This window comes from Syngnathus floridae, chromosome 8 (assembly GCF_059516105.1).
Source record: "Syngnathus floridae isolate MCC-2025c chromosome 8, RoL_Sflo_1.0, whole genome shotgun sequence".
NCBI lineage: Eukaryota > Metazoa > Chordata > Actinopteri > Syngnathiformes > Syngnathidae > Syngnathus > Syngnathus floridae.
Window position 1 is genome coordinate 11423943 of NC_142420.1, and position 14963 is coordinate 11438905.

Sequence of the window (14963 nt, forward strand, 5' to 3'; positions counted from 1 at the left end):
TCTTCTCCAATCTTGGACATACACTGTCGTACCTCATTCTTTCAATTTTGTCATTTTGGACAAAATTATGTTAGCTTTTGGCTGTGACATCATTAATCTAGTGCTGTTCCCTGACTATGTAAAATTTGTGCTTTTGATACTTCATGTCTTTGCTTACGTCATTATATTCTTAGTTTAATCATGCTTCCAACCGTATCTTTTCTTTGTTAGGCAAAATATTTCCCTCTGTGCAGAGCGTTCAGGAGTAATCAAAAACTGGCGTCTAGCATTAGTCAAAACATAAGATACAATCAAGTACTGAACGGTCAAGACGACTCTGGCCTTGTCCATGATTTAGAGAAAAAACATCAGGCATGCATTACACAGTTCCTTAAGGGTCATTAAGCTATTTAGGCAATATATCAAAAGTCATTTGTTATTTCAAAGTGCTCAGAAATATATATCAGATCATAAAGTTATAAAAACCTTTCTCATTACCACTTATCAAAAATGTCTAGTTATGTTTTCTTTATTGATTTGGTGTGTAGGTATAATTATAAGCTTAAAGTGTTTCTTTTATTGATTTAATATGTGAATATACTTGTCTGCTTATGTACTTTATTCAATGAGGTTTGAGCACATCTGTTTTTGTAGCTAGGTAGGACTTTTTGTATTTCGACCCCATTCCTTCAATCTGATTAAAAATCTTATTTTTAATTTTCACATAACGACGGAGCATGTCTACACCAATGTCGGGATATCTGCAAAAACAATCAGCCTTGGGCAGCGTGTGTAGGTCCATTTCTCCGCATGGAGTATCGTTCTGTCCGGATTGGGGCTTTAGATCAATTAGCAAACCGTGCAAAGGCTAAAAAAAAAAAATCCATAATTCGGTGGCTTTCAAAAGATTCGTTCGCCTTTCTTCCTACGATTTCCCTTTACTAGCATGTCACGTCCGCTCTGTATTGATTGGTTCATTCTGCCAACCAAGCGTCTAATTGTTTTATGTCCCACCTGTACACTATTTCCAAGCATGTTGCCTACTGTTATTTGATGTGTTTTTTCTATTCCATGATCCACCCATGCTCTGTAATTCACGTCCCACCTGTGTTCTGTTTCCGCCCAAGTTCTTACTGTGCGTCCCGCCCATGTTCTTACATCAGACATTTTATTTCCTTATATCGATCACGTCATTTCGTGAAATTTCAGCGCAAGTGCGCCCGCAAAGCAGTGACATCATCTGCGTCCTACGAAGTGAATTGAGCGTTGACAACTTGACATGACGGAATTCTAGCGCGTCACTTAGCATCAGGTCAGCAAGCGTGGCTGCTGAGGCTCTTGCCCAACTGCAGAGGAGCGTCGCAGCCTTAATTGTCCCAGCCAATTAGCAATGACGAGCTGGACCACAAAGCGGCAAGTGTAGCCAGCGCAGTCTTTTTGTCCCGCTCCACTGGCCCGCGGACCCTTGCCGCTCATTTAGAGACGGAGAGAGCGAGAGAGAGAGAGGGACCCCCACATGCCAACGCAGATCAAAACAAAAGACTCTTAGGAAGGGGAAACGGTCACAAAGGGGGGAGCCCACACGAATGCAATGTGTGTGCGTGTGTATGTATTGTTATGAGTCTCAGAGTATAAAACCAGTAAATTTCTGCTGAATAAATTGGATTTTTTTTTAGACTTTCTATAATAATGTGTCATTTCCTACTGACTGAAATAAAACACCACAAACGTTGTGATTGATGTTTCCTTTATCAAAGTCACCTGAATGGAAAAACACAAAGATCAACTTGTACTAAAACGTACAAAGGTGTCAAACTTAACCTTTGAACCCGAACACTTGATGTTCTGCATAGCACCACAACAACACTAACTCTTACACACTCAGTTCATTTTACTTTTAAGCAATCGGTAGTCGCACCCTATTTTGTCACAAAGCAAAGATTATTACTGTTTGCTAATTTTGGTTTTTATTGCAAAAACATTTTACAAGGAAGTTAACTGACGGCTACTCATTCATTCACGTCAGTCATCCATTAACCGGTGCATTCAAGTGCTGCTCGGTCATTTCTCCAGGTGTGGACAAGTCATGGAATACAGGAAGCTGGTGCATTCGAATGCGTGAAAAAGTAATAAACTATTGTGAAAAGGGATTTAAAAGAATTCAAGATGCGTTTGGTTGCATTCGGAAAAAATGCCTTTTAACGTTAAGACGGTCCATTCAAGTGTACTGGGTCATGCTGTGCCAGTCGCGCTCATTAAAAATACCAAAAACTTTTTGTAATTACGAAATCACTGCTTTAAACAAACATGTAATGCGTCGTAACTGTTAGACAGGAAATATAAAACATTAAATATATATGACTTGTCACGCGCAGTCATATAAAGAATGCCGTATGTTATTTGAAATAAAATAGTTTATGGGTTAAAATGGCACGTTCCCCGGCGTTGAATGAGCGAACCTAAATTGTCTGAGGGTTCCTGAATGCAACAAGCAGTCGGGCTTGCAGGAGGCGGTTCGAGCGCGTTGAGTTGTTCAGTCCGTGCGAGGTTTAGCACCTGAGTGGTCGTCTGCGTGTGGTACGGGGGGTGCGGTGGGACGTCGGAAACCGCTGGAACAGGAGGCGGGGGAAAAAAACTCATTTGTGTTGAGTTTGTTTGTTTGACAAGTGAACGTGGACTTGTTTTTTTTCTACTACTTGGTGGATTTTAGTTGGCACGGTGAAACGTCATGGATTTAGGAGTTGCGATTTTTTTTCTCCACGTGGATTAATATTCTGGGACTTTACACAGGATAATGACCTCAAGGGCACGGGACTATCATCCATTTTTTTGGTTTGTTTTGATTTTAAGTTGACCTGAAAAGCAAAAGACTTAGATCATTTTAGGTTAGTTTAAAGGGACCCCAAGAACACGGGTCCTTTAGACCAAATTTGTTTTTGTTTTATTTTAAATGGACAATAAGACTTTAAGATCACTTTTTGTTTGGTTTAAACTAGTGTCCAAAACCGCCAAACTTTAAGACCATTTTTGGATCAAATGGAGACAATGATGAGGTTTTTGCTCTTCCTGCTAATGCAGAGTGGGTCCCAGGTTCACGCAGCCTCCAAGGAGATCTCGTGCGAGCCCATCACGGTGCCCATGTGCCGCGGCATTGGCTACAACTTGACATACATGCCCAACCAGTTCAACCATGACACCCAGGAAGAGGTGGGCCTGGAGGTGCACCAATTCTGGCCCCTGGTCCGGATCCGTTGCTCCCCGGACTTGCTGTTCTTTTTGTGCAGCATGTATACACCCATCTGTCTCCCAGACTACCGCAAGCCTCTACCGCCGTGCCGGTCAGTGTGCGAACGCGCCAAACGTGGGTGCTCACCCCTCATGAGCCAGTACGGCTTCGAGTGGCCCGAGCGGATGAGCTGCGAGCGTCTCCCCCGACTGGGTAGCGACACCCTCTGCATGGACCAAAACGGTAGCGAGGCCACCACCCCGCCGCCTTCGTTCTCCAAGCCCACGCTCAAAAACTACCCCAGACCCAACTCCCCGGCCCAAGGTGAGCATGAGTGCCGCTGCCGGGAGCCCCTGGTGCCCATCAAAAGGGAGTCGCACCCGTTGTACGGTCGGGTTCGCACGGGGCCGCTCCTCAACTGCGCCCAGCCGTGCTACCAAGCGTACTTCTCAGAGGAAGAGAGAACCTTCACCACCCTGTGGGTGGGGCTGTGGGCGGCACTTTGCTTCACATCCACCCTGACCACAGTGGCCACCTTCCTCCTGGATATGCAGCGTTTCAAGTACCCCGAGAGACCAATCATCTTCCTGGCTACTTGTTACCTCTTTGTGTCATTGGGCTATATCATCCGACTCGTGGCGGGGCACGAGCGGGTGGCGTGCGCCCCCCTCGCGGACCACTCCCACATCCTGTACGATACGGGCGGTCCCGCTTTGTGCACCCTGGTCTTCCTGTTGGTCTACTTCTTTGGCATGGCCAGCTCCATTTGGTGGGTGGTTTTGTCTTTCACCTGGTTCCTAGCCGCGGGTATGAAGTGGGGCAGCGAGGCCATCGCGGGATACAGCCACTACTTCCACTTGGCTGCCTGGCTGGTCCCCAGCATCAAGACGATCCTGGTTCTGGCCCTCAGTGCTGTGGATGGGGACCCGGTAGCCGGCATCTGCTACGTGGGCAACCAAAGCTTGGAGAACCTTCGAGGCTTCGTCCTGGCCCCCTTGGTGATCTACCTATTCGCCGGCTCACTCTTCCTCCTCGCTGGTTTCGTGTCACTGTTCCGCATCCGTGGTATCATCAAGCAGGGCGGCACCAAGACCGACAAACTGGAACGCCTCATGATCCGAATCGGGATCTTCGGGGTTCTCTACACAGTGCCTGCCGTGGTGGTGGTGGCTTGCCTGGTCTACGAGCAGCACCGCCGCTCCGACTGGGACCGAGTGCTGGCCTGTTCTTGCGCCGCCGAGCGCCAGCGGCTGGGCAGCGGACCTGACTACGCTGTCTTCATGCTCAAGTACTTTATGTGCTTGGTGGTGGGCATCACTTCAGGGTTTTGGATCTGGTCTGGGAAGACCTTGGACACCTGGCGGAGGTTCTTGGCACAGTGCTGCCCCTGGTGGCCCCACAAGGTGACAGCCCCACCCCCTGTGTATGCGGAGGCTGCCGCTTTAACAGGACCTATCCCGGGAATGTACCATAAAGCTTCATCCCATATATGACAAAGTCCTTTAAACCTGACAGCAGGAGTTTCAGACCTTCAGGTCCATGGAGCTACACTGGAACCAGTACTTCCGGATTGACTAAATTTTATTTATTGATGTAAATATTGGAATAGGATCTGACGCAGGGTCCAAGTCCTGAATTATGAAGCGGATTGTATTGGACTTGCGCTTCTAATATGTTTCGGAAACCGCTTTGGGCCTTTAGCGCCATCTGCTGGTGACAACAGCTTATTGACTGCCCACATAAATAAGAAACAAACGTCAAGTCATGTGACTCATTTTGTTTATCACCTTTTGAAAAATGATTAATAATTGTCTGCTTAAAATTCTGCAGTTGGAACAAATGTAAATATATGTTTGTGTCGGAGCTTTTTTTTGTACATTTTAATTATAGATACAAAACAGTCAGGCACGTGACTAGTTTTGTGTTCATTCATATGCGGACAACGCTGATGTTGACTTAATGTCCATCATCATTTTCATATTGCTTTATACTATGCGACTTGAAATTTTGCTGTTGCTCATTTTAAATGATTATAATTCAAAGTGGGTTGTTGGATATGATCATTTACCTGTCAAAAACTGTCACAGGATGCATTTACTTTAATTGTATATTTGTTTGTATAGAAATTGCAGATGTGGGTACAAATCAAGCACTTTGTTAACACTACTGTGCTCTTTTCTTTGGATCAGAGCGACACAATGTACTCAAAATGGTGGTTTGCATTCTGATTGCTCCTGTTGTTTTTTATTTGTCCTTGAAATGTTCTTTTTCCTGTAGGCAGTTGAAGTAAGTAGACTGATTAAAATGCAACGTATTTGCAACTACTGTGTCACATTGTGTTTATTAACACAACATACGACAAGCCACATGTATACATGATTAGTGTTTATTTTAAAATACTCCATCTGCAAATGGGTTTTCCATCTAAAAATGGCATTTCACAGCTAGTAGCCTACATAGTAAGCAAAACCAACTTTTTTTTTTTCCCTCTGGCCGTCGAGTCCCCTTCAGTAGCTCTACATGAATGTAATTGTAGTTTGTTCACTGGGAAGGGAGAACTATATTTGGGACGGCGGGGTTACAATACTGAGCTTGAAATCATTTCAGTAGTAAAGTCAATCCTGATCTTCCATGATGTGGAAAGGTGGACTTTTAGTTTTCCCAACAAGATGCTGTTTTGTAATGACTATACGGCATTAGAGTGGCGCCCATGCGACCAGGGTGAGTTCCGCATAAATAGAAGGTATAAAAAAATAATTGCGTTAAACCGGGGTTGGCAGCAGTAATGTTGACGTGGAGGGGGGGGTTATCTGGTGGTCTTACGAGAGTATGGCGTTGGAGCATCGTATGCCGATGAGATTGTCGGCGCTGAGCGACCGCCTCATGGCCGCCCGACTCAGATCTTTATACTTGTCCTCACACAGTCTGGAGATGGCCTGCATTCAACACAACATGCGACCACAATGACTACAAAAAATATTTGCGGGTGAGTAACATTTAGTTTTTCTGTTATTTTGACTCACATGTAAAATGTGAATATGTATTTATTTATTTATTTATAAACTCAGGCATGAGCGTTTGTAAGGTTAATGTCACCTCGAGCTTTTGCGCCCGCTGGTTGTTGAGCGGCTCCAGCGGGAAGCTGAGGTTGTTGTCGTCGGCCAGCTGCCTCAGGTCAAAGTAGTATTTGGCGTAAACGCTGGCCGGCACGTTGATGTTGAACTGGAGCAGCTCCAGGAAGTGGCGCTCCATCTCGTTCCTGCAGCGGGCGGGACAAAGGCACACAGCTGAGGCCTCGGGAAGGCTCAAAAATCTGCCGAGCCTGATCACTTCTTGTCAAATAACACCATTCGCTTGTAACAAGTGTATCGTTAAGTCATGGTGCTGTGCTAGCCTTTCTGCATCGTCTTCTCTGTTGCAGGCTCCATTTTGAAAATATTACCAAAACCTCAAAATATGAAACTGACAAGAGCTGCAAGCTCGGTGGTCCTGCCTCTTCATCATCACACAGCCTCTGAGGGCACTAGTCACCATGGCGACCGCATCCAGGCGTGCGTGTGTGGTATCCGTGGGCAACTAATGGAGTGGGCGAGAGGCAGGCCCATTATGTGGAAGCAGCGAGAGCACTTGAGAGCCATCCTACATTTCTCTGAAAACAACCCCCTCTTCATCCTTCATCCACAAAGCCTCTCAGATGAAGCCAGGGCAACACACACACAAAAACGCACACACGTACCATCCATTTGTTACCGAGTGTGCCTTGACGAACATCCGTATAACTAACGATGGATACTTCTTCTTTTTTTTTTGGAACCCTGTTAGCTTGATATAGTACTTTCGAGCGGTCCAGGAACCTTTCAGGTGTGTTCTTCTTTCCTTTCCAAAAACTATCCAGAAATAAAAGTAGCTGGAGCTTTTGGTGTAAATGACCCCCCCACCCACTCACATGTCTTCTACGGTGATGTCCTTGAGGATCTGGCAGTAGTCTACGTTCCAAACGGCCTGGTCGTCCCAGACTTTGGAGGCCAGAAGGATGGCTCCGAGCACGATGCGCTTCCAGTTGGAGGGACAAATGTCCAGCTCGGCGTACGTCAGCAGGCGCTCGAGGTACACCTGAGCTCCAGAGACAGGAACATCTTTATTATCTCCATTTCATTTACACTGATGGCTTCAATGATCATAACAAGAAAATTGAAAAGACATTGTTCTGAACAATAAACAGTAACAATTCGTTGAAATGAGACCCACAATATTTTGCTAGCATTTGCTGCCCTCTGGTGTCTAAATGTTCTTCGTGTTGTGGACTGAAAATAGGAATTCTCAACTCTATCATGGCAAGCCAAACAATCACAGAATTAAATGTTAAAAATGTGCCCTTTTACTTTCAAATCCAGTACAGCGCAATTGTTTGGGGACAGTTAAGATAGATTTAGCTTTTAAAGAGATACTCGATTCATTTGGCCTCAACAAAAATAATAGCAATCAACACTGCGTACTTACAAGCGTGACAATGGCACATTCGGCAGTGAGTTGTGCAGCACTGAAGAGCGTCCTGACGAAACGATAGATGACTTTGTGCTCGGGGTCCATGCAGCCATACTCGTCTGGCACCGCCTCTCTCTGCGCGGCAAGACACAGATTGGACATGACCGATGTATTTGTTGAACACGCTGGTTGAGATATCGATGAACTCACCGATAGAGGATGCAGCTTTTCGTCAAAGATGTCCAGAGAGCGGTCGGAGTCCCTGCAGTACATTACCCGTTAAGTTGTACTGTAGTTGAAAGTTAAAAGTGTGTATGGACTTACCTGTTCTTGATGTGGTAGTAGATTGCTAAAGTGACACTGGAGGCAGATCGAAAGAAACTTTACGGTAAGTCTTAAATGTTATTACAATATGATTTGTCCACACATTGTCACCATTTGATTGTGCTTTTGAGGTTGGGCTGGCTGACAGTACTGTCGTCAATGAAGATGGTGGAGCATGAGCTGTACTTCTTGGACAGCGGCCCAGGAGACACCTGCGCACACGCATACAGAAGGTGGTTAATTTATTTTTACAACTGTTAACCCTCTTATTACGTCGTGGTTACAGTATGAACAGGGAGAAGATCACTAATATTATTTCCTATGGGGGGGAACTTACATGACTGATGTGATTGATGTGATTGCTTTTCCTTCTGTCACGCACTATCAACAAAGCACATTGTTATTTTCGTCAATTCAATATGTCATGTACATGACTTAAGTCGTCTATGCTCCACAATATGAAACATTAACTCACCGTCCGTCTGGGACTTGGACAGGAAGATGGTGCTGACTCGAGCATGGTCCGACGGGTTGGACTCTAAGGCCAGCTCTATAATATAAAAAACAAAAAACAAATAAAAAAAACAACAACAATCGGATACTAAGAAGGATTTAAAGTATTGGAAACCAACGCAAACTCACTAATGCATAAAACTGTTTTTATTTTATGTTATTCGATTTTTATAAAGCTCACGAACCGTCAGGAATTTCTCTGTCGCTGATGTGCTGCAGGTACGGGGCGCTGTTGTCATCGCTGACTTCCGTACTGGTTAGAAACTCCTCCAGCCGCTCCGCCGGCTGCCTGGACGGCAGCTTGGGGCTTGACTCCGGGGAGACACAGCACGACACCGTGTTCCCCATACCGGGCCAGGCTGTGTGAGCTCAGTGTCCCAATGTGGTCCGAATGCTTGTACGCTTAGTTGCTTCCGGCCGGGCGCCCCGCTCTCTTCCAGCAGGGCTCAATGTTAGCATTCCATTAGCTCGTCATGCTAAACAGCAGCCGTCCGCCAACTCCAAGTGGCGGCATTCCTCTGCCACTTGCGCGGGGAAGCAGCGGCCAACAAGTCCCGAATTAGCGGCCCCACAATAGGCCGATGAAGATGAGGAGGAAGACGACTCTTTCAATTAAAAGTGACGTTATGGAGCAAGCGGGTGGTTCTAATCACCACCCCCCCTGACCTCATTCATTCATTGCTCGAGCGAGCTGGCTTCATCGCGGAGCTTTCAACCGCGTCGGAAAAAAATATACTCTTGCGTGAGGAGAAATATTGCAGCTCCGTAATGTTTAGCACGTCATACGGTTTAATGTTAATAAACTGGTTTAAAACGACTTTCCAGTTAGTTATGGGTGTCCTCCAGGCTAATGAAATTAACCCAGGTCGAGGCTTCTGTGGCCTTCCATGGACTATCGCGAGAAGTTGTGCGTGGGGGAGCCGACACAGCGAGAAAATGTTTCTTAGTTAATATAATGAAAAATATAACGAAATGAACATTGGCACATCACGCAGTTAAATGGGGCTCCAAGCTACTTGCTTCAAGCTACTTGCCAGATATCTTGGATGTCCTCTGGCGCTCGCGAAAGAAATCCAATCCGAGGATTCTGCGGCCTACTGCGAGCAAAAGAGGCTCAATCCAACACGGCGAAACAAATCAAATTAAATCCTTAGGGTTATATCTTCGTTTCCCATCGCGCCAGCAACTCTTGTAAGACCTCCGCACTCTGTCCTTGTTTAATTTGGGCCAAAAGTCTCACATCATCGTAATCTCGTAGCTATCGCCGCTCATACCACAGCAGCACTGTTTTCCAATGAGATGCGTCTAACCCCGCCTACAAAAGGATTCCAATTGATCTTATTGGTCGAGGAATTAGAAAAAAAAAATCCTGGGGCGCGGATTTGCCGAGAGAGCTGTCATCCACTTTGTATTCGTAAATTACTATTTTGGTAGCGTCACACCCATTGTTTTTTAAAACAAACCCTGTGCTGTCAATCAAAACATGAAGTCGAGGTTTTAAGAAACTCCTAATTCAAAGCGCAACAATGAATTTTGCCACTTCATCCATGTAAATAACTCATCAAGTCCACGTTCAATTCTTAGTGAAAAAGTGTTGTACTCGACAAATTGAGAAGCACCAAATACTTCCTTCAGAGTAAAAGAGAAGATAACTTTTTCAAGATATTCTATTTTAGAGCATTTAAACTTCTCAAATTGCATCACGCACGCACACGCTCCATTTCACCCCTCGCCATTTGTGAAGCTCATTAAAAGCAAACCAGGATTGATATTTTTATTGAAGCTAATGTAGGGGGAAAATTACAACGGAGTTTGAGACGCAAGCACACGTTGCGTTGAATCAATGGGAAGAAAACCAAAATCCACCTACAGTGGCAAATCTCAATCAATGGCTGGCCATTTCTCCCTTCTCCTTTGGCTTGCTGCCTTCTAGGCGGCCAGCTGAAGCAGCAGATGCACCAGGGTGACCGTCACCAGCAGAGCAGGTGAGTAGGACAGCTTGCCGCCGCCGTCATCGTTGAGCTTCTTGTCGCTGCTGCCGTCGCTGGGCTTGTTGCCGCCGCCGGGAGGGCCCTTGTTGTCAGGAGTGACACTTTTCACCTCTTTGGAACGGGAAACACAATTGGAAAAGGTCAGCTTTTCAACTTCTCGCACGTTTTTTCCTCAAATTTGCCGCCGGCCTAAGTATTCATTCAGTGCTGCGAGTGCAGAAAACAAGAAGTGCTGAATGGGTTTTTTTTGTTTGTTTCCACTGCCAATGAAATGCAAAATGTCTGAGGATCTAGCAAAGGCGTGCGTGTGCTTGTCGGGTCGAGTGGATCCATCCTCCTGCAACATCAAACTCACCCAAAATGAAGATTTCTGTAACATCTGCAGTGTTGTACACGGCCTTGTACTCTCCCGCGTCGTTGGCTGCCAGGTCCGTGATCTTCAGCACCGACTCATCGTTTCCACTTTTGACGTATTTGCCAGTCGTAAGGGTAATGCCGGTCCTTCTTCCAGACGACCTTCTTGTTGCCAACTGAGCCTCCGATCTTCAACACGATGTCTCTGTCCAGGTTGCCCACGCACGGCTTGGGTGTGCTAGTGCTGCCCATGTAGACTGGCGCCACTGCCAGCACAAGAAAAGCAGAAGTGAGCAAATGGGAAAGAGATGGTGCGCAAGAAGCTGTTGTGCAGCGAGTGGCTTTCCTGCGACATCAAACCTTGGACGGCAAAGTCTTGTGCTGGGCTGCCGCCAATGCCGGTGGCCTTGTAGTCTGCCTGGTCGAGTTCTGCCAGCTCCTTTATCAGCAGGGTAGGCTGGTTAACTGGACTGTACTTGGTACCCAAGTCGGTGATGGTGGTGGACCCCTTCACCCAGGTGATGGGGCCGGGGATATTGGTGGCTTCCAGTTGGAGTTTTCCGCCGGTCTTGCCCTTGCACTTCGTCTTGGTGCTGCCGCCCTTGCAGACTAGTACCACTGCCAGCCAGCACAAGAAAAGCAGAATCACTCACTCTGGTCTGTGTGCAAAGTACATTGGAGCAAAGACTCTGGCGCTAAAAGGATTCCTTGCCATTTTGGTCTCAATTTTGTACACAAGCAAAAAGCTTTCGTGTGGCGAGCGGTTTTCCTGCAACATCTAACCTTTGACGTTGAAGCTTTCAGATTTTGTGGATTGTCGTAAGCGGCCTTGTAGGTTCCCTCGTCGGCTTCTTTCAGGCTCAAGATCGTCAGAGACTTTGGTGTAGGATCATTAACTACTGTGTATTTACCAGCTTGCCCGCTGACGGTTGACACTCCCTTCATCCAGGTGGTGGCTTTGGCGCCTGAGTCTTGAATGATCAATTTGACGTCTTCGCCCTGCTTGCCCTCGCAATCCTTACTCCCATCCTGCACGCCACTGCAGTCTAGCGCTACAAAAACAGAAGAGGCCAAAGTATCACTCACTCTGGTCTGGTCTAAAATACACATTTGAGGAAAGACTGTTACGTGCTATTTGCTGTTTTCATTTCTCAATAGTCATTTAGCCATTGTAACTTGTCATTTTTTGCTTTGCCAGAGAAAAGATTCAAGACGCATTTGCCATTTCTCAAGATTCATGCCAGAGAAAAGATTCAAGACGCATTTGCCATTTCTCAAGATTCACATGTGTTGTCATTTTTTGCTTTGCCAAAGATTAAAGACGCATTTTGCCTTTTCTCATTATTCACATTTAGCCATTGCAACTTGTCATTCTTTGCTTTGCCAGAGAAAAAGATTCAAGACGCATTTACCATTTCTCAAGATTCACATTTTGCCTTTGCAATGTGTTGTAATTTTTTGCTTTGCCAAAGATTAAAGGTGTATTTTGCCTTTTCTCAATATTCACATTTAGCCACTGCAACTTGTCATTTTTTGCTTTGCCAGAGAAAAAGATTCAAGACGCATATCTCAATAGTCATTTAGCCATTGTAACGTGTTGTTATTTTTTGGATTTACCAGAGAAAAAGGTTGAAGACGCATTTGCTATTTCTCCCTATTCACATTTAGCCACTGCAACTTGTTGTTTTGATGTCATTTGAAAAAGATGAAAGACACAGGTGGAAGGTACAACACACACACACACACACACACACACACACACACACACACACACACACACACACACACACACACACACACACACACACACACGCACACACACACACACACACACACAGCACCGAATTGTAATCCGCCATGCAATCAATACTTTGGACCTGCGACATTAATCAGACCATTCCAATTCAATTGGCCCTACTCCTTTTTCTTTCCACGAGTGCTTGGTAATGTTTTCTTTTAGATTTGAAACCAAGGTAACGTATAAGTTGCTCATCTGATGCACACGTTATTTGAATTTGTTTTTTTAAGAAAAAAAAGTCGCAATTTATTCCATTTAGTGCAAGGAAGTTTCAATGAGCGGTTTTAAATGTTTGGTTTTTAAACGAGGTTTCTTTGAAACAACATTTTGACCCCAACCCCACCCCCTTCTGTTGGTAAATGCGTTTCCCTTTGTTATTTGTAAAAAAAAGAAATCGGAGCTTCTTCTTTTTTCGTGTTTACAAACGCGATTGGCTTTGTTAACACATGCGTTGCAAAAAAAAAAAATCAGAATTGACTCTTTACGGTGCCTAAGGACATTGATGACATTGAATAAACACACAGACACACCACGATTTGAATAAATGGCCTTACTTACCTTGGCCAAATTGCTCAATGTAGACGAGGACCAAGCACAGCAGCTTGGAGAAGTTCATCTTCTCTCTCGCTTTCCAAGACGAGTCTTAAGTGAACCAGCCTTCGGAGCTGGAGAGAGCTGTGTGTGAAGAGCGACAAAATGGAGTGAACAAGCGCCCTCGTCATGCTTTCAAAGTTTTGCACATTTCTTGCTCGTCCATTGGCTGGCTGCATGTGGGAACTTTATGACGGACGGGTGCATGCGTGATGCACGCAAAAAGTCTATTTTGCTCATCGCCATGATCTTACGCCATATAGCGAGCGAGCGTCCGGCACGTTTGGTCCTCCTCCTCCTTTCACAAGTCTAGTGTATCGTATGATTATGTTGGAATGCAACCGGTAATGAATCCCATTCTATACAAGGTCGTAAAACACCCCCTGACATGTTTGACTAGAGCACAAGGGCTTCCTATTCAGTCTACTCTTGCCCCCACTCTTTCTCTTAATAAATATGTCTTTGCAGTTGGGAGAGTTTCAGACTTCACTCCTTCAACGTGTGAGCTCTCCACCTGCAGGTGTCTAAAAGGACTTACTTGTCTCCCGTGTGGTTCTTGCAAAATAAGTTGGAGTGAGCAAATCTCTAACGCAAACAAACAAACAAACAAACAAACAAACAAACAAACAAACAAACAAACAAACAAACAAACAAACAAACAAACAAACAAACAAATAAGGCCGTGTTGCGCACAATCCATTGATCCAGGGACGCAAACGCGTGCCACTTCAACAAAAATGACACAAAAAAGCAAATCCAGCAAAAAAAACACGAAACGAAAACGGTGTATTTTTCTTTTTGTAGCACTATGCTACTGCCTGTCGCTTTAAATAAATACATACATACATACATACATACATACATACATACATACATACATACATACATACATACATACATACATACATACATACATACATACATACATACATACATACATACATACATACTGTTAGGTTACGGATTTTAGTTATTGATCTGACTCCAAATTGCGATCAACACTTAACACATAAATTGCTATGTCCTAATCCACACACTGGCGCACCTAACAATTTTGCGAGTTCGTTCTGTCAAAGAGAAGACCAGTAGATCAATCAGACCAAATTTACCAATTGTTTATTCCTGACAAAGTGCACTAATACAGGCCTGGGTCCCGGGTCCCTCACACTAAAGCTCGTGCGTTTTTGTGACCACCAAAAGACGACACATTCTTCCGGGTTGCCCAGTTTTGAAGAAACACAATATGAATATTAAAGCATGCAAAACATTGTGAGATGATTGGTCGATGGCCATCTCCTCCCCGTCCAGGTGTTGCTGAGGTCAGGCGGTTGGGTTTTCCCCTCGAAGCCCGGTCTCATAGACGTGCTGTTGTTCTCGTTCCTCACCGACCTTGAGGTGGTCTCCTCCGGTACTCCCTATCTGGGCCTATTCCACAACACTTCGAAGAAAACAAGTTCATGCAGTTTGCCTGCACATTCTTCGCCACCCACCAATCCACACGAGCACTCCAATACTAGATATTAATATGATTATAAGTTTAACACAACCTTAAAAAATATGTTTGCAAACTCCCGAAAGCACATTTCCCTTTATTCCCTCTCATGACCTCATTTATGAAGTCATCACCCGTTACTTTAGCAAACAGCTACCAGCGCGCTGTCGATCCTTCCTTCCCCCCGCGGCTCATGTTGAGTCACCAGGG

General features: G+C 45.2%; 3 protein-coding genes across 3 annotated transcripts; 1 reads left to right on the forward strand and 2 right to left on the reverse strand.

Annotated features, from left to right (window-relative positions):
* Nucleotides 1–2529: 2529 nt before the first annotated feature.
* On the forward strand, nt 2530–5526 carry fzd5 (frizzled class receptor 5). The gene has a single exon (XM_088383196.1). The coding sequence runs from the start codon at nt 3016–3018 to the stop codon at nt 4696–4698; it is 1683 nt and encodes a 560-aa protein (XP_088239322.1). The 5' UTR covers nt 2530–3015; the 3' UTR covers nt 4699–5526.
* Nucleotides 5527–5575: 49 nt separating this feature from the next.
* ccnyl1 (cyclin Y-like 1) lies at nt 5576–9847 on the reverse strand. The gene is made up of 10 exons (XM_088383197.1): nt 8713–9847; nt 8490–8564; nt 8352–8395; nt 8126–8226; nt 8015–8050; nt 7901–7952; nt 7706–7825; nt 7152–7318; nt 6302–6464; nt 5576–6141 (listed from the first exon to the last, which is right to left on the reverse strand). Exons 1-10 carry the CDS (start codon nt 8873–8875, stop codon nt 6025–6027), a joined length of 1038 nt encoding a protein of 345 aa, XP_088239323.1. The 5' UTR covers nt 8876–9847; the 3' UTR covers nt 5576–6024.
* A 440-nt stretch (nt 9848–10287) lies between these two features.
* LOC148394590 (uncharacterized) lies at nt 10288–13578 on the reverse strand. The gene is made up of 5 exons (XM_088383198.1): nt 13229–13578; nt 11656–11924; nt 11233–11490; nt 10874–11138; nt 10288–10629 (listed from the first exon to the last, which is right to left on the reverse strand). The coding sequence occupies exons 1-3, from the start codon at nt 13284–13286 to the stop codon at nt 11482–11484; spliced, it is 336 nt and encodes a 111-aa protein (XP_088239324.1). The 5' UTR covers nt 13287–13578; the 3' UTR covers nt 10288–10629; nt 10874–11138; nt 11233–11481.
* Between the last annotated feature and the right edge of the window lie 1385 nt (nt 13579–14963).